The 25,385-nt window shown below is 45.6% G+C and overlaps 1 protein-coding gene and 1 long non-coding RNA gene across 4 annotated transcripts; one reads left to right on the top strand and one right to left on the bottom strand.

The window, feature by feature from the left end:
* Positions 1–1,104: 1,104 nt before the first annotated feature.
* On the bottom strand, positions 1,105–10,232 carry LOC135312422 (uncharacterized). Of its 3 annotated transcripts, none has more exons than XR_010371931.1 (3): positions 10,090–10,232; positions 7,844–8,049; positions 1,105–1,394 (listed from the first exon to the last, which is right to left on the bottom strand). It is a non-coding gene; the product is annotated as an uncharacterized LOC135312422 (long non-coding RNA). The 3 variants fall into 3 exon arrangements; XR_010371929.1 differs by lacking the exon at positions 10,090–10,232 and adding an exon at positions 9,133–9,498; XR_010371930.1 differs by lacking the exon at positions 10,090–10,232 and adding an exon at positions 9,169–9,498.
* Positions 9,759–23,805, top strand: DACT2 (dishevelled binding antagonist of beta catenin 2). The gene is made up of 4 exons (XM_064445618.1): positions 9,759–10,108; positions 16,176–16,308; positions 17,722–18,009; positions 21,164–23,805. The coding sequence occupies exons 1-4, from the start codon at positions 9,869–9,871 to the stop codon at positions 22,960–22,962; spliced, it is 2,460 nt and encodes an 819-aa protein (XP_064301688.1). The 5' UTR covers positions 9,759–9,868; the 3' UTR covers positions 22,963–23,805.
* Positions 23,806–25,385: the final 1,580 nt, after the last annotated feature.

The following is a 25,385-nucleotide window of genomic DNA, read 5'->3' as shown; positions in this document are numbered from 1 at the left end:
CCAAAGGTCAGCAAGACAAGTAAGAGATGCCTTGTACGCCCACACTGTTAGAGCAGAAAGACATGCGCAAAGAGAATGAGGCCACCTGGGTCTCCTGTGGTGAGAGATGAGATGTCATGTATGGCCATACGTACAGAACATAGCAGTATGTATTGCACACAATACCAAATCATATCATGTCCAATTAACCGCGTTATATGTCTTTTTGCAATCAAATTATGATTAAGGATTACTTGGGCATGGGTTGCTGATATTAATTTGTAATACTTTAAGTGATTTTAAGAAGCCAGTGTTTCATAAAAAGCTCTAGTTATAATTTCCTGTCGCCTGTCTTCCCCAGGTGTTCACACGGCAATGTACTTTGCAATCAAACTAGTCTAATAAAAAATCCAATTAAGAATGTAACCAAGGAATCTTCATAGGCACCTGCCAATAAACATAAATTTGCTGAAGAGGAATAAGCTGTAGAGAGGATGACATGGCAAAGTCAGGGCAAGGATAATGCATATGTTCATGTGTTTATGTGTGTTTGTTCGCAGCCTATTCACACACACGAAAAATTGTGAACAGAAACGTTAAACAAAGCACAAGCTCCACAGCCTCAGTAGCAGAGGAATGAGAGACCAGCCAGGCATCTCTCATTTATCTTACCCATCCTGGAACATGCAATATGTGCTTTAGCCCATCCCATCGCTGAGCACACAGTCAGTGTCTCAGCATGCTTGCAAGTTTGCCATTTGTTTTTCCACAGCTCACTAATGACTTATAACTGCCCCGAATCACCACCCTGCTGCAAAGACGGTGATGAATCCGGCAGACCCTACATGCAAATGGAAAAGCATGCAAAACACTAACTGTCGGTATCGGTACGCAACCGGAGTTTTGCAAACCTGCTGGTGTTGTGTAACATGCTGAAAATACAGTCTCACAGAATAAGCACCATCTTCCTGCCAGCACAGCTCTTCTGCAATATGCCTAAGAGCAAAGAACCATTGCCTGTAAAGCAACTCAATTTTATTCAGTAGCTAGTTTAGTTAACCTTTACAGGAAAGAAAGAAGTGAGAAAGAAAGAAATATCACTATTTTAGTTTGCCACTACTCTTTTTAAACATGAAAAAAATGAAGCAAAGGCTTTATTGATGAGAAAAGTTTGCCATAATATTGCTCCACTGATGCATTTAGCAATACTGCAGTGGTGTGATGTACCACCAGTAAATTTTGCTGATTTATAATGCTGAAGCAATCTCTGCTATGGTTTTATCACTGACCTAGCTGTGGGGCCCAGACAGGCCCCAGCTTTGGGAAATGGAAACACAGTTGAAGCTCTGTGATTAATTCTTTCAGGGTAGACTCAGCAGGAAAGCCCGCTCCCCAAGGAGTATGTCTGCCCCTTCCTGTAAACAGAGGCAAAGCAATGGTTGAAACACAGGATTCAGTATGCGGGGTTTCATGCGCTTCCATCCCAGTGAAAGGAAAGGATTTAACATTATCGGAATGAAAAAAGGCAATTGATGATGCTTCTTCCCCCATCTCAGATGTTGATGACATTGACGTGCTTCTGTGGGGATACACCCATCTGCATTTTCTAAAAGAAGACATTTAAGTGATAACATTTCCCAGTCGCCACAGTGCTCGGTGCGATCCTTATACACCATCACATTAATCTTATTAGCTCACAAAACTCGCAAAGATATTGCCATGAACCATTCAGGTCAGTGGAGCAAAGTAGATCTGCCCCATTTCATCATTCCTAGAAAAGAGAATGCATTTTAAAGCACGTCCAATAAAATCACAGCCCTCACAGGTCGGCAGATTGTTGGCTTGTTCTTTCTGCTTTTTGGTGAAAGAATCCGAAAGGAGGAGGCCTATGAGCATCCAGCAAGCTAAGGGTGCATTATCTGAATGCGTTCAATGTCTGTTAGTCAATAAAAGTACATTACCATGCCATCCTCCGCATTGCAGTCTAACCCCCACTACCTGCACAGATCTCCAATGCAAATAAATATGAACACCAGCTAGATCAGCATGCGGTGAAACTGTAAGAGGAATTCCTCTTTCTTTCCATGTTCCTCCTGGATATCCTTAAGCTGACTATTTTTAACAAAAGATGTTTTGTTCTGAACACCCTGACCCAGAATTTGCAGAAGTATTTGACAAGATTAAAATCAGTGGGTCTTTAGGCTTCAGTTTAGCAAGATATTAAAGCATGTGCCTAACTTTCAGCATAGAAGTAGTGCTTTTGACTTCAGTGGGACCACTCACCTATTTAGAGTTAGATGAGTGTTTACATATCTTGCTGAATAGGTGCCTTGGGGCTTTCTAACCATATGTCCTGAAAACTTTTGCCATCCTTAACTAAGCTTGTTGATACAGCGCCATGAAAGGGCTCTTTTTTCTCCCTCTTTTTTTCTGGCATTGTGTTTTATTCTCGCCGGAAAAACTATTTGAGGTTGTTTTGCACTAACTGAACTATACACTACATCTGTCCAGAAAAAAGCTAGTGCCCTTCCTTTATAAGACCTCAGAGTTAATCAGTGGAATCCTGCAGTAGGGCAGGAGGTATACTTTATACTCTGGAACAGCATACTGGCATGTAGCTTTTCCTGTTGGAAATACATTTATTTTCCAAAGAAGTAGGCTCAGGCCTTACACACACCAGGTTTTGCTTTGGTTTTCAGAGAAGTGTGGAACTTTGAAAATAGAAAGATCACAGAGTTACACATGCGCGCGCACACACACAAAGAAATGTAAAAAGACAAATCCATATGCAAATGCTAGTTAAGAATCTGATGTGAAGCATATGATGTGAAATATAAAGCAACAGAACACCAATTCTCTGACTGGTGTAACTTTAAAGGCTTTGATGGATTCATTTCTTATTAATGCTGGACAAGTGAAAGAAGAAAATTGGGATCCCTTGGACTAGAGGAAAATAAAAATGATAAATCACTAAATCAACAGAACAGCAGAGACTGTGATTCCAAAAAGCTTTAGAAGACAGCTAAAATATTTCCAATACTAACAGAAAAGTCCATAAGTAAAAATAAACTGCACGTGAAAGAATGAGAGCACACCCTGGGATGAGGGTTTACAAGTCACTTGGAGTAATCTGGCATAAGAACAGAAAAGGTGGCAGCTTGGATATCCAAACCTGATCACCTATATTGAAAAGCTGTTGAAGGGTAATGAAGTAAAGGGAAAGCAATAATGAAGAGCAAGGAATGCATTGGCAGGAGTGTCTGGAACTTTACTGCAATGTTGTTGGAATTCACATTTACCATTAACGATCAGGAAGAGGGTTTTAAACAGCATTGTAATGAAATCTCCAGGTGACGCGAACTTGTTAAGCATTACAAATTATAATGAAGGCAGAAAAATATTGCTGCAGAGCCAACAGAAATCAGGAGGACAGGAAGAAAGTGAGGTTCTGCTGGGAAAAAAATACAAGCTACAACTGGTGGGAGAAAATATGGAGAGAAGGGAGGCTGTGAGAGGGGATTAGCGACTAATATCAGGATTGCCTAGTAGTCAGTTCTGAATTTTCATCAGGATGCCAATGAGCGAGAACAGTAGGTGTAAAAGAAGGTATCACTCGATGTGGAAAAATAATTGTTATTCTCCTTGGCTTCTGATATAACAGCATGGGGCAGACTGTGTCCTGGCTCTCTGTACCTGATTTCAGGCAGGCATTGACCTGCAAACTGTTCTTAGCAGGAGCTGAGGTGAAAAAGGAGAACCAGCGCCAAGTGAGCACAATCCAGTGCAAGGCTACGAGCCACATCAAAGGAGGGCTAGTGCCAGTGTGGACAAAACAGGCCTAACCTGCCGCGGCAGCAGAATGACCTCTTTGCCTGTGCCCCAGCCCAAGCAGCCAGCCTGGCTCCTACCATCAGAACAGAAATGAGGTTTTGAAGTGATGGGGGAGGACTGCTGCCCCTCTCAGCAGCAAGTTCCTGACAGCTCCTCTTCAAAAACTGCCCTATGCCAACGCTGTGGGACAGCCTTCTGGCCCAGCTCCTCCCTTTAGGTCTGTCCATCCCATGGCAGAAGCACCCGGCATCCACATTTGGCACCTCATTCTTAGAGAAGCCAAATTAAAATTTTCCTTTTTTTCTTTTTTTTTTTCCCAAAGAGTCTTACACCAACCTGGTGCCCATGAACATGTGGAGGTACAGCGACTCCATGAGCACTGGTCCCAGGCCAACCATACTCACCACGTGTCCCCCAGGCACCTCTGGTTATGGTCTGCTGTAAATTTAAACCTCTTCAGCTCAAATGATTTCTTTGTCCTTTGACTTCTTCTCTGTTATTTTAGGATGGCAATGCTTTCAGGATCCTTGGCAAGAAGTGATTAGAGCCACACCAAATTATATAACCTTTTTTCCTGGTTTCCATCCTCTATTAGGTCCCCACTTCCCCATTCTTTCTGAATACTGATGCCCTTATCTCTGTCTTCTGGCTTAACTCTCAGGCTTCTGGCCCCAGACTCATCCTGGCTACTGTGTGCCACTCTGCCTACCTAAATTTCTGGTCCCCACTACTTTCTCCATTCTCCTGCATATCCTGTGCTTCTTGAGTCTCCATCTGTGCAACAGTTGCTCATGTGCCCGCCCAGTTTGTCTATCTATCCACAGATTTATGGATATGCACACATTTTTACATGGTCCAAAATATGGGCTTTTAGTTACAAAGATTTCAGTTGGAGAGCATAAACTGGAAAGAGACAAGAATGAGCACTTTGATGCTAAGCTTGTAACAGTCCTCAGCAAAGCCTCCTCCCTCCTCCCTTCCCTGAAACCCCCACCATTGTGCTGGGAGTGTCACAAGAGAATCAATCTGCAACCCTGCAAAAAAAAAACAGAAATAATCACAAAAACAGATGGACATCTCCTAATCCCTGGTAGCTGAAGGCAGGATTTTACTCGTGTTTTTAGAAGATTCCTCTTTCTAAAGACCTCCGTCAACTCAAACCTGTTTTTGTAGCAAGCCGTATCTGTCAGCTACACTCTCGCTTCCTTTTCCCTATCCATTACCACGAAAGCTATAGTTCAAAAAGTCATTTTTTTCAGTTCAAATAAAATTCTCTGAACTCTGGAAAGAGACCAGTGATTTACATCTTTCTAATTAAATAAAGTAATCCTTGAGACATCAGTCCTTAAGAAGAAGGTTTTCAAAGGCAGCTGCTCTGCTAATTAGACAAAACGCCTGGATGATGGGAATTTACTTACCGTCACCTCACAGAGGGACATACGATACCATGCCTTCTCTGGCAAACAGTGCTAGCGCAGAACTAACACCACCCTGCATGGGCAACATAAGGGTTTATTCCACTTTCAGGATATTCTTAATGGTTAAACTTAACATTTCCAAATAAATGGCAGAAGGCTCCATCCCATGTCACAGCAGAAGCCTGTACACCAAGCAGTGCCTCAGTCCTTTTACACGAAAGGATATGCTCAGTACGCATCTCCTTGGGCATACAATGAACAAGAGTGACAGGTACAAGAATTGCACTTTGCCTTATCTTGACTAGGATAATGGCTTGTGTTAGGCTTGGCTCAATCCACATGCGACTGCTCTGCTTCCTCCAACTAACATCCTAAACATCTGCCAGATGTCAACAGCTCAGAAGATTCCCTTAGGCAGTACCTCTGTGTAAGACCCTCAGCGGCATCGATGGCAAGAGGTTTGTGGAGCTCCCAGGAACAACACGGAGGACGGAGAGGCTGGCTGGCAAAGCGAGGATGCTGGTGCACGCACTTAGTTTCTAGCATGTCAACATATAGTCCTAAAGAAACAGATTCTTCCTCAACTAGTGCTACATATGCCAGTGTCGGTACAGGCTAAAGACACAACTAAAATAAACACAGGCTGAAGCTTATGTGAAGGGACTCCATATGCCTCCATAAGGTAACGTTACTAAAAAAAAAATGCCTGAATTATTTTTCACAGCAAAACATAAGCAAACGTGGGAAGCAAACTGCAATGTAGCTCTTGAAGTTGTCTGGTTTACCAAAGCATTTTGTGTACTCTGGACTTCATCCAAAGCAAACATTCAACCACTTTTTTCTTAAACACATCTGGTCGCCAATATAAATTGTCCTACCCTTAACGTTAGCCCCACACAAACTGGCTAATACGCATTCACAAAACAGGGAGTAGTCATTTCTGAGGTCACATGAATGATTTGGCTTCACTTTCAAGTCCTACCACAGATTTCCTGTTCAGTCCTGCATAAAAGGGTTAACCTCTTTGTACATCTCCATCTGCCAAACAGGGTAAATAACACCTGCCTCCCTTCTGGTAGTTTATGAGGCTCTGAGGGCACGTCTCTACCACAGGTGCAGGCACACCCAAGCTGGCTCCATATGAGGAGTGCTAATTGTGTCCCTCATTTTTCTAGGGATTCAAATTAAAATGCCCAGTATTCAATTCACCAAAGTGCTGAGTGCTCAGAACTGCAGCTGAAGTCAAAGGGAACTCTTCTTGGAACAATAAAATGGATATTTATTAACTGTATAATACTAAGTACACTGAAAAATCAGGCCAAAGGCATCTCCAATGGGCACCTAAAAATGAGTGAGCATCTCTGAAATGAAACTCAGTGCCTCAGGTCCCCTCCTAAAAAACAAAAATAGCTTTATACCCTTCAGGAGGTTGTAAAGACATTATTCATTCATACTGTAAGGCACTTAAAAGCTAGAATGATAAGTATATTTTTTAAAAGCAAAAGGAAATTCTATCACTAGTGAACAGCTTAAATAATCTGCAGTAAATAAGGCATGGGCTGGAGCATGAGGACAGAGGACGCTGAGTAGTTGCCCACTGATCACCCACCTTTCATTCTACACACTTATTGAGGATCAAACCTGTGGAACACCTGTGTGATCACATCACACAGATCAGGACCTAAAATAGGTCACATAGACAAATTGGTTTATTTTCTACTGTTTTGGTGTCTGATTTCACAACTGTATCACTCCTCTACTACACCATTTTAATAAATTTTAATTTACCTCAGGATCCATAGGTGGAAAACAGAAATGATATTCTGACTCTTGCATAAATCAAGAATAACGTCTTTGAAATTAAAGGAATTAAAGTAACGTAAGTGGAAAGTCAAACCTTTTGGCTCCTGAAAAGCGCAAGCTACACTTCAACCTTTGGATTCAGTGTGTTAAAGCTAGGCAGCTAAATGGGCTGTTATCTATAGAGTGCGCCCCTTTTTTTAAGTCATTCTTAAAGTCTAGTGAAATTTTACAGTGCATCAGTATCAAACATTCTTCTCTATCAGTCATTAAGAATAGCAGAAGTTTTGTAAGTCTCTGCTATGAAGCTTTCACCTTTACCGCTACCACTCCCCCACATAATCTCATAGTTTTAAATTTAGGGGCGATTCACACCTTTTACTCTCTCCTCCAGAAATCGGATAACACAAGCTATTTGTTGAGTTATCTGAAACGATTAAGTGACATCACAAGGGTTCTGGGGAAGAAAGTAATCAGTACAACAGAGGGGATAATCAGGAAGCTGATTAGAATAAAGATACTGCTGTGATATAGCCCATTTGGGATTTAATGTATGAAAAGATAAAAAGATGAAAGAAGAGGAAGAACAAAGAGCAAGGCATAACAGTTCCTTGCAAAGGAAGGAGGAAAAGAAAGTTATATGACCTTATATTATCTAATTCTCCTAGCAAGTATATACTAACTGGCATTTGTGTCAGTGACTCCTATTTGGTCGTGTTAGAACATGGTTCGAATAAAATAAGGAACTGCGCTGTATGTCTGTTTTAACAAGCACCAAGCCAAGCGATCTACAAAAACACTTCAGCTCCTCATACCTGCAACGGCATTTTGCAAGATTCTTGCCACATGCCACGCACTGATGGTTGTTTGCCACTCTGTCTGAGAGGTGACAGCCGTTTCGCGCCATCTTTTGTCATCACCTGCAAGAGCATCTCCGTTTTGAGCTCAGTTTTTCTTTCCACCGTGTAGATGAAGAGTTCAGTCATCCTGGCACTGAGGCATGGCTCTGCACAGGGAAGTTCTGCGAGATGAATGGGGAAGGAAGGAGAACAGCGGCTTAATCATTAAAGAAAAAGAAAACATGCCTTAGATGATGTTATACATGTCATACATCATACGCACTTTAAGCACTGCAGTGCACATCACTCGTTCTTGTCCCTGCTGTTCCATCTGCAGCTGGAGACATTTGTGAATAGTTGAGCACAACTTATCAGATTAGGACCCCTCTGGACCCCTTCTGTCATTGTTCAACTTGGCAGGGTAAATATTGTTCTCAACATTTACCTGAATCTACCTATTTAACAGAAGACCTCGATATGTAGGTCTTCAAGCGACACGAAAACTGTTGACATTGAAAGTGACACAGTGAAATCAAGGCTTGGTCCTACTGGGACTATCAAATAACATGTTGCACAGGACACAGCGAACGAACACATGAATAATTTGCCCCCGCAGCAAGGAGCTGGATTTGACATTACTCCAGTGCTTCTGACACTCCTACAGCTAGGGACTGCTGCGGGGAAAGCCAGGCTGGCTGCAGACTCAGCGGCATAAAAGGCCACCCACACATGGTGTTGAAAGAAAGCTACTTGGAGAAGAGGTGACAGAGCGATTGGTTCCTGCTCACCCAACTCATGTATCCCAGCTCAAAGTTAAGTGGCATTCCAATTAAAATATGCTAGCTTTTAAAGGTATGCCACAGGGCGACCAGAGGATAACCAGAGAGGTGGGTTGTGCGCGTGTGCTCGCTGTTTCACGGAGAATCATGCACCCTTCATGAAGTTCTTTCCATCTCTCAAGCGTGGCACATGGTGATCTCAGGATCTGTGGGATTAAAACGCTTCCTATTTCAGCGTAGGCAGCAGTAAAATTAGGCTCCTGTAACAGGGGCTCTGCTGTTCACCAGGCTCTTGGTACCAGGGCTGCTTCTCCCCCTCTGGGTCACTAACAGAGTATGCACGTACTGGCTTTGCTGCCGGCTAACCAGCTGCCTCCCTAAGGAGCAGCAGCTGCCTGGCTCGGGAGCTTTAAACACAGGCATTTCTCGGTAGCAACAGCACCATGACCTTGTATTTCTACGACCAGCCGTGTTTTCAAGTCCCACCTAAAGCAAATGACTTTCTGGAGGGCTGAGCCACACCTTGACAATCACCAATTCGGTAGGAGAACGCAAACTTCTGCCATCGGATTCCAGTGGGGTGGATTTCTGGCGAGCAAGACGAGGAGCGCTACCGCTGTGCCCCAGAGGGAACGGCGGCGCAGAGGGGAAGGGCGGGAGCTCCACAGCCCGCCTTTCTGTGAGGGAGGCGTCGCGCGCGCGAGCGCCCACCGCACCGCACCGCACCCTCGCATTTACCGCCCTTGGCACGCGGCTGCGGCACGACGGCGCGCTCGGGTCGTGCCCCCGCAGCGTCCCCGCAGCTCGCTCCCCGCCCGGCCGGGCCTTCCCGCCCCGCTGCCGCTCCGTCCTTCCTCGCCGCCGGCGAGGAGGAGAAGGAGGAGGAGGAGGCGGTGGCAAGGGCTGCCCCGGGGCAGGCGGGAGCCGCCCCCGCGCGGGGCGGAGGGAGCGCACGGGTACTGGCTCCTCTCCGCCCGTATCCACCCCGAGAGGTGGCCCCGCAGCCCTCTTCCCTTCCTTCCCTCCCTCCTCTTCTCCCTCCCCCGTCCCCACCTCTCCTCCAAAACCGCAGGAGCCGCCGCGGCCCCGCTTCACTCGCCGCGGTGCCAGCCGCGGAGCGGGGCGGGCGGCCCTGGCCGCAGGCACGGCCCGGGGCGGGAGCAGCCCCGCCGCCTCCCCACCGCCCCACTGCCATGGCCGGGGTCGCGGCCCAGCCTTGACGATGCTGCTGGGCGCCCCGCGGGCGGGCGGCTGGGATCGCGGCCGGGTGGGGGAGAGGCTGCAGGCGGCCCTGGCCGGCCTCCAGGAGCTCCAGGTGCTGCGGGAGAAGCAGCGGGAGCTGGTGCGGGCCGCCCTGGCCATGCCGCAGCGGCCGGCGGCGGGCGGAGGAGAGCAGCCCCTGTCCGCCCACAGCAAGGAGCACCGGCTGGAGGCCACACTCACCGCCCTGAAGGAGCAGCTGGTAAGGGACGGGACGCCCCGCTGCCCCCGGGGTCCGCTTCCCGCCTCCGGGGGTGCTGTGGGGCTGCGGGCGGAGGGGAGCACCGCGGGGCCGTGCTGCCTGACACCCGCCTCCCCGCCGGGAGCCGCCGGTGCCGTGTGGGGCCCCTCCCGCCCCGGGGTGGGGGGTGTCGTTGGGGGGAGCGGTGCCAACCGCCCCCCTCCCCGTGGCAGCCGTGATAACGGTCGCGCCTTTTCCTTAGGCCGGGCTCACCTGGGCGCGCGTTCATCGCGCCGAAGTGCGCGGGGTTGATAGGGAGAGGGCTCCGCGCCAGGAGGAGCGCTGAGAAGTTGTTACCCGGCCTTGCTCGTTCATCGGAGCCGAGCAGGAGATGATTAACTTCAGTTAATACGCGCATCAACGCTTGCGAGCGCTCAGCTCTTGACTGCGGGGTAGCCGTTTGCGTGGGGGACCGACAGACACGCACAGCGGGATAAGCGTGAACAGACTTAGTGCCCGGGGTCTGGTATGCCTGTGTGAGCTCGCTTGTGCGCACACACCTAAGCGTGCCCACCTGTGCGGGTTTACCTGTGTGCACACACCTAAGCATGCCTGCCTGTGTGTGCACCCCTAAGTGTGCCCGCCTGTGTGAGCTCGCCTGTGTGTGCACCCCTAAGCGTGCCCACCTGTGTGTGAGCTTGCCTGTGTGTGCACCCCTAAGCGTGCCCGCCTGTGCAGGTTTGCCTGTTGCACACCCCTATGTGTGTACACCCGTGTGTGAGCTCGCCTGTGTGCGCCCACCTATGTGTGCCCACGCAGGTGTAGGCCAGTGGGAGTCAGTCCTCCAGGAAGGGGTTCGTGGGCCAGGGGTACTTTGTTCTTGCCACGGATTGCCTGATCAAAAGGGAATAACTGAATGCCAGGCCTGGTGTTTGAAGTGTTACACTGGCTGCTTGTGGGTTGGTGTTTTTTTTTTTGTTAAAGGAGAAAAAAAATATCTGAAACGAGTTTCATAGGTGAGACAACAATCAAAGGGTAAAGGGCTTTAATCTCTAGTACGGGCAATTACACAGTTCAGTAAGCTCAGGCTTAATTCAGAGCCCTTTCCCTCCTGGTTCTGGTGCTAGGCTTGGCTATGGGTTATCAATCAGGTGTGAAAACAGCGTGGTTATTCGCTCCCTGTCGGCAGCTTTATCAGGCAGCATCTCGGAGTAAAATTGGCTTTTTAACGTTCAGGGAAACCTAGCCACCACATGTGAAACACATCAGCAGGCATATGTTGTTTAAGGTAAAAAATGCAGGACAAGTGGACTGCCAACCACTCGATTATCTGTCATTGTTAATTTTAACTAATGGCTCTAGTTTATTTCTTTTTTTTTTAACTAAACAAAAGAATTGAAGGCATTTATTGCCTGTCTGGGGCCACTGGGTTAATAGAAACACCCAATGACCTCTGACCATAGTGACTGTTCTTTTTTATGTCAGCTGTTGTGCTTTAATTACACCTTTGTGTATATATTTTTCAAATAAAATATGAAAATAGAAGATGAGCTTGTCAGGACTGTACTGGCATTTTACAAGGCTTTCCAAGGACGTGGGAGAAACTAACCATTAAAATGGAAGAAAAAACCAAATGGCCTTTAATTGCTGCTGTTAGAAATGCAGGAGCCAGGAGGATGAGAGGAACTCAGCACACCACTGGAGAGGGACAGATTTCACCAGTAGGTGCCAGTGCGATTATGGGAAACGTGTCTTCTGGGGGTGCCTGGGAGGGAAGTGTTCATAAAGCTTGAGGGATGACTCAGAACTACATAAAACCAGGGGCAGGTTCTTCAGCAGAAATGCAGTTAAGTGAATGCTTGAAGTAGTGATACAAAGCTCTTCTGATTGCCCAGTGGCTGCTGGAAGCTTTTCAGACTGGTCTACCTGGTACCTTTATTGGTTTTTCCCCTGCAAATGGCAGACATGTATCTGAGTAGAGGTGCACACTGCAGAGCTGCCTAATAGCAAAGTAAAACCAGCTGAAACTGGGCTTTTCCCAGTCCTGTTAGAAGTAGTCCACAGATCCTAGGAACTCGGCAACCACAGGCTGAAGACTGTTTCTTGGTGACTCATGAGCAGTCCATTGCACTCAAAACCCTTGAAAATTCTGTTCATGATCACAGGAAATTAAGTTAAAACTAGAAACAACAGAAAATGCAAAGCACAGCATTGCTCAGGGAGTGTTAAGTCTTCATTGTTGTTTTTCTTGGACGATAAGTATGCGATCGCTGCGCTCTAAGCTTTCAGATTGAGAAACTCATTAACAATGTAAATGTAGCTTTGCCTTGCAGTGTATCTTGATCTGAGTTTCTAGTGGGGCTGTAGCCCTGGGCTTTAGCGTGGTCTTGGTTTAATTCATAAAAAGTTTGGTCCTTGCAACATAAAATGGGGAAGCTGTATCAGCTGGAGTGGCTCGAGGCATCTCAGTGATGGAAACAAGGCAGATAAAGACTCAGGCCAAGCTTCTGCTATAATGGTAAGGTGAGAAACAGAAGAGCAGAGGCAGCAGCCTTAAGGAGTCAAGTGCCACTAGCAGGAATGGGTGGAGCAGAGCCATCAAATGCAGTAGGGACCATGCATGGATGCCCCTCCAGCATCCCAACCTCTTCCCCAGCAACAGGTACCGGCGACAGCCAGTGGCTGGCCTCTCCAGCAGTCTGCCATAGGCAGCAAGGCTGCAGGCTTTCTGCTGCCCTGAGCAGTCGTGTCCTTTTTCACCGCAGCCGGTGGCTCTTTTTCATGGCCAGGGGCTCTTCTGGCAGCTGCAGGTTACTACGGTGCAGGCAGGATCAGCTCTCTCTAGCAGAAGAGAAGCAGAGTTAGGTGATGCCTTCTACTGTCAGTGATCCCAAAGGTGCTAAACTAGTCTCTTGGCCAAACTATATTGCGGTGACGTAGAGGAAAAAGAAGAGACACGTATTCAGGCTAATACAAAGAAAGGAGTCTATGATGCTTTCACAGTCAAAGTAGGTAGATATCTAGGGCTGTAGCATCCAGTATTTTCTCAGATGTTTTCTCAGAGAACATATCTATAAAAACTGGTTGATTCGATTTGAATCTGATGATTTTGTTTTGCAAGCTTTCAGGTGGTTTATGATGTTACAAAAATGTGAGAAGAGACACATTGTACTGAAGAGGAAAAAAAATCCCACCACTTGGTACGCTGCATTTTGCACAGGTTTCCCACACACACACACCCTTTAAGATAGTTTTAAATAGAATAAAACATCTTTTAAACCAGGGATTTAAAATTTTTTTTAATATTAAACTAACTTAAAGTTTTTGTCACCTGAGAGAAGGAGGTGCCAGTAGAAGGAATTCACCTCACTCTGCAATAAGGGTCTGGGATAGGTGAGATGAATTTTCCTCTGAAACTGGCTGCTTTGCACCATCAGTTACAAAAAGACCCAAGGGTAAATAGATTTTTAGATGTGCAAAACTAGACAAGATTAATGCTATCATTTGTCCATTCTAAAATACAGTTGGATTAATAAAATTATCAGGTGCTAATCTACAACCAATAAATGTCAACCACCCCTTTAACAGAAGAGATGGATAGTTGAGAATAGTCAAGTATGACCAGTGGGTTTTGGTGCCTTGATTTGGGGTGCCAGTTTGTGTTGACTTAAAGGAACCTGCTTTTCAGAGAGTTTTCTTCCTTCTGAAAAATGAGTATGACGATAGCCCAGATTTGGCTCCCAAAAACTGTAGGCCATCGATAGTACAAGTTGATTTGGAAAGTCTGGTCCTCCGTCATGCAGCGTACAGAAGCCTTCACAGCTGCATTGCCCAAAGCAAACAGATGGTTTCACCTGCAAGGTTTTGTCTCATGTAAAATTCATGTTGTGAATGGAGAAAGTGTGTTTAGGTTTTATCGTTCTGGGTGCTGCTTAGTGTGATTATTAAAGCAATAACAACCTCAAGCAAACGCTCCGGAAAAGTCGTCCTTACCCAAATGGTTTGAGGAATGCTTCTCCTCTCAGAGTGCAGGAGGAGTTAACTGAAAGATCAAAGCTATGAAGTCTGCCGGAAACATGAAAACCCAATGGTGTGAGACACCATAAAAGGGTTAAAAAAGATGATGTAAATCATGTGTGTTGCTTAAAACTTTGTGAAAGCGCAGACAGAACCTGCAGGTATAATAAATAATCTTTGAATACCTGAGAGCCTTGTGGCCTCCCTGTCATTAATCAGAAACCACAGACTGAGGGATTGGCTGGCAAAACATTAATCATTAAGCAATTAATTCCAGCCGTGAAAACAAAACTTTGTGATTTCCTGAGTAGGTGGGATTGAAAGAGGCACAGCATGGTTTTGCTTTTTTTCACCGTAAAGGAAATAAAGAAGTACTGAGGAGGTCATACATTCATCATCCAGAGGGATAGAAAATCTCCTTTATTATCCAATTCTTCCCTTCCTTTTTGTTTATATGAAACAGGAAGAAGGAAAATCACCATGGGTTTTCCTAGGAAGCAGTAATGAGCCTCTTGAGCTTAAACCTTTCTAGATGTGTGACACTAACAAAAAGGGGCTTTATTTCTTGTGTTTTATGTGTTCCTCCAGGTCTTCATAAAAGCATGCTAGAAATACCTTTTCATTCTTCTCAGCAGCATCACCAGCCATAACAGTTGTCTTGTGAGACTCAGGACACTTGTCCCTTTTCTCTCTTCCTTGAATCCCAGTTTCTAATCAGTTACTGATTACCTTAGGATCTTAGCTTTCATTGCTTTTAGTATTAATAGCTTTGGAGAAACCTAAAAATGCAAATATTAAAAGCTGATTAATCCGATCACAAGGAAAATGTGAAGGCGTCAAAAATGTGTACATACTGATTTTTATTTTCTGCATTACATTTAATTTTTCCGATACTTTAATTAGTTTAAGGGACCTAGGTTGTATTTTTCATATTTAGGGTTGGAAATGCTGCTAGAAGGGTCACTTGTATTTTTAAATCTGAAACAGAGACATCAAGAATAATCTTAGTCATGTTTTTCTCGCCATTACCGAATGGAAAGCTGGCCCCTCAAGGGTTGTAAGCACAACTTTACAGCCAGCTTCAAGAGACCACCTTTCCCTAAAGTAGCGTTGGATGGGTGGTGAGGTGTGGTATAATTAGAAGCTGCCTAAATAGCGACTGGGCCTAGGTCATTTGCCAAGTGCCACGTGAGAAGTTTGTGGCAGAAACCAACTGCGGTGGTTTGGCTGGTGCCTAACGCCTGGCCATCTGCCTCGCCAAGCTGACAGCGTAAATACAGCGACTGCGGGAGCTGTTACCTCGGATCAGCCCGGTCAGTGGTCGCAGTAGGCAAAGGACCTCGTTGCTGGCTTCTGAAGGATTATTCGCAAGCTTGAGACACCATTTATTTCAAATACAGTCATTTTCGCAGCAGTATTCAAATGCCGCCGCCTTCTTGCATAAAACGTGTGGAAATATCTACCACGAGACAGGCAAGGAAAACTTTCAGCAAAATAGATGTCACAATTTGCGCGGTGTGCCCTTTCAACTATAAAGACATGCCATCAAAGCCAAGGGTTTTACGGAAACGAGTGTGCTGCCTTTACTTAGTGTGGCAATAAGATCCCTTTACATACAGCAGTTTCCTTTCATCAGGCGGCATCTCAGATTCTTGCAGACAATCCATAACGTTTATCTCATCCTTTGCTCAGAGGCAGTGCACGGCAAAACACAGTGCATGTATTAATATGTTAATTAGATAAAAGATTGCCATCCTCTTTAGAGATACGATTCCCGCCATAGGTGTAACAAAAAACCCGAAGGTTAAAATAAGTATATTCAGTATGAAAAGTTTTGAGAACCTGTTCATCTGGGCAGAAGACAATATATATTGAGAAACAGAATCTTTTGTACTTGTCCGTTATGTCACTCTCGTTACAGAGAGCTGATTGCAACAGTCCTTAGCTAAGCAAAACACTTCATGAGAGCAGAGTATGTCCGGCACAGATGGCCTGAATTCATGCGTTGCTGCTGAGATTCTAACTGTGATTATTCTTCATTTCCTCCTCCTTCCCTCGACTTGTGAATTAGTCGCGTTTGAGGAGACAGGATGTCGGCTTGAAAAGCCACCTGGATCAGCTAGACCAGCGAATAAGCGAACTGAAGTTGGACGTCAGTAAGACCTCCAGTGAATACTTGGATAGTGACAGCCGGCCCAGCTCAGGTAATGTGCACTTGGTCGTTTATTCCCGGGGGTGTGGTGCTAGAACTGAAGGGTGTCGACTGCTAAGCAAAACTCTCTGCGTTGTTTGGTCCGAAATAGTGCCCCATGGCTGCGGTGGAGAGTAGTCATCTGGCACCGAGCACACTCACAGAGCTGGTGGTAATTTTCCTGCTAAGTTGATTTAGTCGAAAAATGCTTATTCACTCAAACAGTATTTTTTCTGGATTTTTTTTTAAAATGGATATTTCAGCCACAAATGGAAGGAAGAGGAGACAGACTTAATTAATTACCTTGCCCAGTGCAGAATGACCGTTGGCAAAGAGGCTAGAGTACTTCCTACAGGTGAAGGAGACCAACATCCATGTTGGTGTTCTGCTCGGATCCAAGACAGGTCCTGAACCTCACTAAGGCAGTGAAGATCACTACCACTGCGGTGCTCTGGCCAAATGAATGTTTGATCAATTATATAAAAATGAAACAGCTTCATTAAAAGACAAAAATCAGTGGTTTGCTGACTAAAGCTCTTATGGACAGAAAGAGATTGAGTTTCAGGTTTGTGATCTGATTCACAGAGAGCGCTGTACTGCAGGCTTTTACAGCTAGGGTGTCTGGAAAACCAGTTTCTGTTATCTAGTCTGGGGACGACAGGAATACTTTTTAAACAGAATTTTGAAAAGCCTTAAGAATTCAGTGAGACAAGGAAAGCTTTTATTTATAGCATATGGATTTGCAGCCCCATGCTTGGAGTGGGTATAAAAGGTGCAAGTTTCTGTTGAGCGTTTTAAGTTCTGGAGTTGTGCGCTTAGGCACATGCACACAGTTCAAAAGGAAACAGCTTCCTCCTGTGTTTGCTTTCTATAGACAGGAATAATAAAAATCTCTATCTTGAACTTATACAGGGCCTTTTTAATATTTCCATAATTAACTGGCAATGACTGCAAGACCTGGAGAGGGCAGATAGCCTCTGTTCTCTGCCCTTAGACATTCCAGCTATCATAGACTTGGCAGCTCTGATCACAGGGTAGTTTTACTCTACTTTCCCATCCAAGCTGTGCTCGTATGCACCTAGCACAAGTTACAACAGCGTAAGACAGCCCTATATTACATCAGTTGCATAATAGTCCCCAAAGACGTTCTCCAGTGAAGAAATGGGTGTGATGGTGCTGCACTTCACCCCATCCCACCCTCAGAATTAAGCATGCATGTGCGTGCCAAGCTGGCTCAGGGCCGAAGTAAATATGCAGAAGGCCAATAAAAATACCTCGGCTAAAGTTACCCAAAGAAATGATCCTAGATTCAGGCCTGTGGCACATAGAAAATGAAGGTTTATTTTATCCTCTGCATTTTCCTTCTACAGAGTATGTTTAGTTACTGCAAATAACAAATATTTTCCAATTTCTTTTAACTCTGCAGGCTTCTATGACCTGAGCGACGGTGGTTCTTGCTCACTCTCCAATTCTTGTACCTCTGTGTACAGTGAGTCCATCTCCTCCTCCCACACTAGTCTCTTGCCTGGCTCTCAACACCCTAAAGCAAGGCTCAGTGTGTTTGATTACCGACCCAAGTCTGCAGACGAGACTACTGTGCACACCACCAGCTTCCAGCAGCAGGGAGCCTGTGTCAGCGATGGATGTCGGATTACAGCTAGCACAGACGTGTCTGGGACTCCTGCCAGGTCCCGACCGAGGCCAGTCTCCACAGGTAATTGACTGCAGAACTGGATACTCATTCAAGAGAAGGGCAGAATCCTGGTTATTACTTTTAGGACTATCAATATATAGCACTCATTTTCAATACACAAAGTGAAAATTAATTGAAACCACAGAGCCAACCTGTTCACTGTCCAACTTTCACTTGTCTCCATACTCAGTACTCTCAAACAATAACAAATATGAGGACATATGCATTTGAAAACGGAAAAATATTTAAGTGTGTGAGATAAAATTGGATGAATGTCGAGATACCTTTTTTTCAATTTACCTACTTGTGAAATCAGAAAAATTGCAGTATTTGAAAAACCTTCTGTGAAGGTGCAGGGGTATATGAAAAATGTACGGTGAATTAAAAATTAGAGGTGATGCATTTTGCTGAGAAAGGTTTTACAGAAATGCCTGTTTTCTCAATCTGTTATAAAATCAGTATGATAATACTTATATACACCTTGCCCTATTTATTGAAATTAATGTGGACCCAAACGATGCTCTTTTTCATAATTTATCATGTACAGTTAGGGAAAACAGACGCCAAAGGTTAATTGACCGTCTAGGCACCTGTCATGAGCCTAATAGTGGATCGACCACAAATTTGCATCATACCTTTAGATAAAATGGACAAGTTCATTAATATTCCAAATCTCTTGTTTACCCATCTGTGAAGTGACATCCTATCACTTCTTATTTTGGGTCCTTCCATGGCCTCAGAGCAGCCTCGTGTTAGTGCAGTTCATGTGGTCAACCAGCCAGGTGTGTGACAGTTCCGTTATGGAAACGGGGAAGCCATCGGGAACATCATTTCACGTACCGTGTCAGTCTGGAGTCATTCCCACAGCTCCTTGACCTGAGCTAGCCCACCTCTGGATTGCTTGGAGCAGAAGCAAAGACCACCTGTTTGTGCAGACGCACCTGAAGCAACGGTGGTAAATTACAGCATGAAAGCAAAGTCTTCTCAGAGGCTGGGAATGGAGCCGACCTTAATGATTCGTGGCCTCCATGTTCAGATTGCAGACTTCTTGTTCTATCAAACTTTCTTGCCTTGCAACATTTTGCTAAAACCCCAGGGGCTTTATGGTTTTTTTGATATGGAGATAGTTGAGCAGAAAAAAGGATAGTTGATGTTAAGCAGGGGTGCAGGGGTGAGGCTACAGACCTCCTTCAGCCCTCTTTCCCCCACCACCACCCAGGAGGAACCTGGCTACAACCTCTTACTTCCTTCAGTGTGAGAAACACAAGTAGTGGGTGTAGTCTTGAAGAACCAATTCTCGCAAACTTGACCACATTGCAGGAAGTGAGGCAAGATGTTACTTCGGAAAAGCATCATTTGGAGAAGGGAAGAAATGTCTCTCTTCCTCTCCTTAGCTTGTCCCCTCAGGTAACGGCAGGTACAAACCGATTGCCTTTTCTCAGTGGCAAGCGGAAAGCTTGCTGAGACACCACAAGCACAGCATCCTTTTGACACCTTCCTGGTTTGCACAAGAGAGCACCACTACATGCTGTCAGTAATTTCCTAAAGAATTTTCATTATGAAAATACGTTGTTTGAGAAATCATCATCCTAACCTTTGCTGTAGCAGGTCTGTAAGTGCCTTAGGTAGACTGCAGACAATGTCAAATTGTGAAGTCTTTCAAAAGCTCCCTGTCACAGAGCAGAAATAGTCGCTGTAAGTGAAATATGTGGTTGGATTTGATGGTTGGGTTTCCTAGCAGCATGAAGCAGCCAGGAAATCAGTTAGCTGAGGATTTGTTGGCACTGAAGCCTGCGCTGTTGTACAAAGAAATCCAAGCTAACTGCAGATGGTTCCAGTACTCTTGGTACCGGAGGTAACGCGGCACCATAGCACCCTATCGGATGACTTGTCTGGGTGGAACAGTCTCACTTCGCACAGGAGCACAGCCTGTCCTCTCGGCGCACTGGAGGCACTCCTGAGAGGAAGGTGCAACAGTCAAGTGTAACTTACAGCAACCTTGACAGTGCTCCAAAGTTTGAGAGATCTGAATTGGTGGCCATAAAAGCCATCTTCAGGCTGAGCCTCCCATCTGCCTGAGTAGTTACCCTTAGGTTTTTTTTCTCTGTCAAAGTAAGGGTTCTTTTGTCCATTTTTTCGCCTCCTTAAGGTTGACTTTTAAAAATCCCACGCAGAGAGTTATGGCATTCCTGATTTTCTGCCTTTTAATAAAACCTCTGAATATTTCTTTCTGGAATTGAATTCTCTAAGAAGGTACTTACTTGAGAAAGGCATGAGACTGGTAATGTTGTTATCAAATGGAATGAGAGATCCAGTTAGGAGATTTCATTGGATTTGGGGTTCAGGAAAAGTAGTATCACATCCCCCTGGCCTACGGGACAAGTGAGTCTTAACGGCTCTCCAGTGTGCGTTGAGTGCTTCTGTTCACTAATGCCTTATTAAAGCAAAATGTAAAAGAATAAACAACTATAGCTTCCAGCATTTAAGAGGTTAAGAAACACTATAATCTAGTGTCTGCTTAAGTCCTCTTAAAGCAGCTGGTTGAGTACTATAGATTTTTCCATGACATGTGATATAAAAGGGTTAGAGGAAAAGCTGGAATTCAAATTTAACCAGTTTAAAAAAAAAAATACCATTGACTCTGCATGCAGGAAATTTCAGGAATTTCTGAGTTATAGTCATATATCCAGAGGAATTTTTTATCCTGTCCTGGGGGGGAAGTGTTCAAAAACTGTACCTGTTGTGCTGGGTAATTTTACATGACATTCAGCTTCAGGCTTTCTGGTTGTTGGAGTCACTTTTTATCTCCACTAAGAAATAAAAATAATGCCTTATTTTTGTGTAGTTCTTGGGGTTCCTGTTAGTCTGTGACATTCTAGAACATTTTTATATATGCACAGATTTACTTTCATCTAAGAAGTACAGTTTAAATTTCCTGCAAAGGCATGAGTTTTATTTTTGGCATTAAAAGGTATTCCCGTCTCCATTGTGCTCAGGTGAATAGAAGCCTTGAAGTAATTCAGTGATCTTGGACGACTGAAACTATTTTCTTCTTCATGCTACTGAATTTAGTAAAAGCTAGCACGTCCCTCTGAAATGGCACTTTTAGCACAAGCTGGTTTGAATGTAATTGTCTGTGATTTAATTAGGTTATTTATTTTCATCCACTGTGTAGGTGACTTGGAAAGACTCACTCCAGCAGACACTAGATTTCAGAAAGAGACAGATCCCAAATCCGTGTTGCCTCTGTGCCATGCTGGAGACATGCACTTGCTCAGCGTGGACCCCAAGTTCCAGAACGACTTGGTCTCCAAGAATGGCATTGATGTGTATCCTTACCCAAGCCCCCTCCACGCGGTGGCTTTACAGAGTCCCCTTTTCTCCCTGGTGGGGACATCCCCAGAAGCAGACCTCCAGGCTCCTCCCAGCAAAGCCATGCCTAGTGCGGCAGGTCCCAGCTTGATTAGGACTAGGCCAACCACTGAGGCCAAGCCAGGGGGCTACATCAGTAAATTGCTGCAGCTGACGAGATGCAAAGGGGACAATCGGGCTGATGCCAGTGAGTGGGTTTCAACAAAGAGCCAGCCAGCCACAATGCACCAGAGACTCATTATAACCCCCAGCGCTGGTGGAGTGAAAATTAACAGCAGCAGTAGCCAGCTGGAAAAACAAGCGAGTTCTCTGGAAAGTAACAAAGCTGAAGGGAAGCTGCAGAGAGAGGTGCCGGAGGGGGAATGTGCCAAGCAGCAGGAGACCGTGCGCTGTGTGAATGAAGAACAGCCATCCGCTCGGCCTGACGCAGAGCCGTCAGCTGTGAATAGTTGTTATCCTGCCAAGTCAGCAGCAAGGGGCTCTCCTCTGGCAGAAGCAACGGAGAGCAGCACGGAGCGCAGTTCACCCTGCTCGCAGCTGTGCCAGGACGACTCCAGCCTGGGCACCTGGAATGCTAAAGCCATCCCACCCAGAAAGCTGCCTCTCAAAAGGTGCGGCAATGCCAGTCTGGCTAACGCCGGGTGTCATGAGCGAGTGGCGCGGAGTGAGTTCGTTCACGCTCAGTTTGTCCCTGCAGAATCCCACCAAGTCCGAGTCAAGTTTGCCAGCTCCAAAACAAAGGCAGTAAAGATAAAGAGGAGGAACAGTGAAAAGGTACCGCGGCCTGGGAAGCACTCCTTTTGCCTGGAGAAGGCGAGGGGGTCCCATGGGGCTGCCAGGCTGCCTGCTGAGTGTAATCAACCCCAAAGGTCACACGGAGCGAAGAGCATCGTGCGGAGACCTTCGTATTCTGGTGACGGGACCAGCAGGTCGTGCTCAGAGTCTAGCCTGTTCCCTGTGCAGGTCAGGCTCCCCACCGTGCCATCCCGGCCAGAGCTCTACAGAGCCTCTGCCAACGCGCTGTATTCCCTCGAAGCAGCTTGCGTAGATGCAGCCAACAAGAAGAAGCAGCGCAAGTGGCAGTCCACAGTGGAGATCTCTGCCAAGGCCCACCTGGCCAGCCTCTCTACTGGCTTTGGCCTGGGAGCGCCGAGGCAGCCGGCCAGGAGAGCTGGTGTCCTGCGCGCTGTCGGTGCGAGGGCTCGCTCCAAGAGTCAGCGCCACGGAGCTTATGCCAAAAGCGAGTCAGACCACTCCGAGTACTCTGCGGAGTGCGCTTCCCTCTTCCACTCCACCATCGCAGAGACCAGCGAAGGGGAGGTCAGCGATTTCACCACGAACCGCTTTGGGGACAGTGAGTCCAGTGAAAGCGATTCAGATGACAGCAGTAACAGTAGCAGCCTCGCCCTTGACTACGATGAGGGGGATGAAAGTGAGCTGATTTGGCCTGAAGGTTCAGTCAGACAACTGGGGACGGTCCAGGCCTCTTCCAAGCCTCTTCCCCCAGTGCCCAAAATCTGTCGTATCAAAGCTTCAAAGGCACTAAAGAAGAAGATTAGGAGATTCCAGCCTGCCTCTCTGAAGGTCATGACCATGGTTTAAGGGAGAGCGAGCGTCCGTTTCTTACAGTGAGACATTCTGCTGGCTCTCGTTTTGCAAAGCAAGAGGACCCGTGTACAGAGAGAAGGACTTGCTTAAACGAGCTGTGAATGACCCCTGCATCGACTCAAGGGATCTTGTTTGTTAATGCCAGGACATAAACATCACTGTATCTAATTTCCTTTTTTGCCACTTATTCTGTAAATATGGATCTATGTATATTGTGTGATGCCTTTTTTTACTATGCAGAAGGGTCACGATGGTGAAAATGAAAACAACCTCTGCCGTAAGATTTTTATGGGCAGGCTCTTGATGGTTTGTTGACCATGTGCACCCAAGAATCAGTCCCAGACACAGAGGTTTCCCAAGAAGAGGGGCTCTTCCCAACTGAATATTTGGTAGCATCCCTCCCTCTTGGGAAGAATTCTTTGCAGTCTGAAGTCTGCATTAGCCATCCAGCTGTCACTGTGCTCCTACGGAAGAGCTCTCAGTGCTCTCCATAGTTCTACTTTCTCTCAGATCAACCATCCCATACCTTCTTCCAAACAGCAGGAGGACAAGATTCTTCTTCCGTAAAAACATACTATATTTAATCAGGAAGGCAAATGTGTTTGTGAATGAGAACAAGTCTTCAGTTTGTTTCCTGTTTTGAAAACTGAAGAGTATAAGGTTGGTTGGTGGGTTGTTTTTTTTCCAAGCCCCCTCTTTATTATGTTCCATGTTATTGTTCATTTGTTACATGGGTGAAAGAACATGAGGGCTCAGTGCCACACTGTGCGCGTAGCTGGGACTGAGATTATAGCTTTGCCCCTGAAATTACAAACTCAATAAATACTATTTAATGTACTTCTGAAAATTGTGCTTGTCTGACTTTGATGCCTAAAGGACGTTATTCTGAACTCTGCCATCACGTTGGGAACGCAGAGGAGCTTTCTTTGGTGAAGCAGATCTGTTTTTTCCTGATCGCTGTGCAGAGGGGTTCTTTTTTTTATTTATTTTTCAGAGCGTTGCTGTAGCTCAGTCAGAACCGGGCTCCTTTCCGCCTCTACCTCGGGAAACCTGCTTCAGCACCTGCTTCTAAATGCATGAATTTAAAAATAAACAGTATTTGTCTTGAGGACAGAGCAGTGTTTAACTGACTCATTTAAATTGACGCAATTTGTAACAGGAAGCCTTAATTTAAAACACATATTTATGTATACATAACGTGTTTCAGATGCGTTTGAGGGCACCTATGTGACGCTTTGAACCGGCTGCTAAACTGATGAAGTGATTTTTTTTGTGTGTGTGTGTTCAGACAAGCAGTCCTAATTCTTTCCTCTGAGCACAGCAATCTGGAAGCTGAGCTGAAGTTCACCCTGTGTTTGCCAAAGAGCAGGTTTTATCCTCCCACCCTGTTTCAGTGCCCAATCCGAACGCATTCCTGGCCTAGGAGATGTAGGCATTACCTCACTGAGCGTCCCAAACAAAAGGCAAGTGCTTTGCAGAAACTGTGGGTAAAAGAGTGCTTGTTTACTCCTAGGATTCATTAGCAAACAGCAGTATTGGAAGACTAAACTTTTAGCCAAAGCCTTTGGTTCTTTGGAAGCTTCTGTTATGTTTTTAAACCACTCTACTTTCAAATCTTTTTTTGGAAAATGAGGTAGAGAAAAGTAAACGTTACGTAAAGTCATTTAATTGAAGCTAGCGCATAACGCCATCCTTACGGCAACGAGGAAAATATTACATTTTCATCAGCGTAATATGTTTAAGCATTTTTTCATGGTCTCGAGAGTATTGGGCACGATCGCTCCGGTGGGATTAATGGAGAATTTCACAGGTCCTGTGGTGGTTTCTTGTTCAGCATGTCTAGCAACAGAACAAACAAAATAGTGATTTATGCCGTGTTGACTTTCTACACCACAAAAGGATTCTTTTTTCTCGTTTACACAAAAGGCTTGGTTTGGGGGAGTATGTCAAAAGTTACATACGAACCTTTAATCCATGGATTTTTCTGTATCGGGTGGGGTTTATTGGTTAGGAATTTTGAGGGTGGTTTTTTTTTTGTGGGGAAGGAAATTGTTCCTAACTAGAAAACTGCTCTGGGTAGGAGCGTTCTGAAACCTGGTAAAAACCGCCACCCGGTAGCTCCTTGCCTTTTTATCAGGGTAAGCTCAAACCGCAAGTCTGTGGTCCCACAGCTCCGTAAATCCCGCTTTAGGGCTGTTCATACTCCGTCAGAAACGTTGCCAGACACATGCCGAAAGTGAACTCACACTGCCAGTTCCAATAAAGAAAAATGATGACTTAATTTTGTACCGACAGGTTTTATGCCAGGTGAGGTATCACTGACTCTACAGCTCACGCTTTCTGCCAGGTCAGATAACGCCTCTCCTCCCAGAGCCGCTGTAAAGCCGACATAAAAGCATAAAGCCGGAACAAACATC

This window comes from Phalacrocorax carbo, chromosome 3 (assembly GCF_963921805.1).
Source record: "Phalacrocorax carbo chromosome 3, bPhaCar2.1, whole genome shotgun sequence".
Classification (NCBI taxonomy): domain Eukaryota; kingdom Metazoa; phylum Chordata; class Aves; order Suliformes; family Phalacrocoracidae; genus Phalacrocorax; species Phalacrocorax carbo.
Note: the sequence above shows the minus strand (reverse complement) of the source record. Positions and strands in the feature narration are given on the sequence as shown.

Excerpts from the sequence above, each read along its gene's own strand:
- DACT2 (XM_064445618.1), top strand. The coding sequence starts at position 9,869 with ATGCTGCTGGGCGCCCCGCGGGCGGGCGGCTGGGATCGCGGCCGGGTG. Across the intron at positions 10,109-16,175 it reads CCGCCCTGAAGGAGCAGCTG|TCGCGTTTGAGGAGACAGGA; the intron begins GTAAGGGACGGG and ends CTTGTGAATTAG. Across the intron at positions 18,010-21,163 it reads ACCGAGGCCAGTCTCCACAG|GTGACTTGGAAAGACTCACT; the intron begins GTAATTGACTGC and ends TCCACTGTGTAG.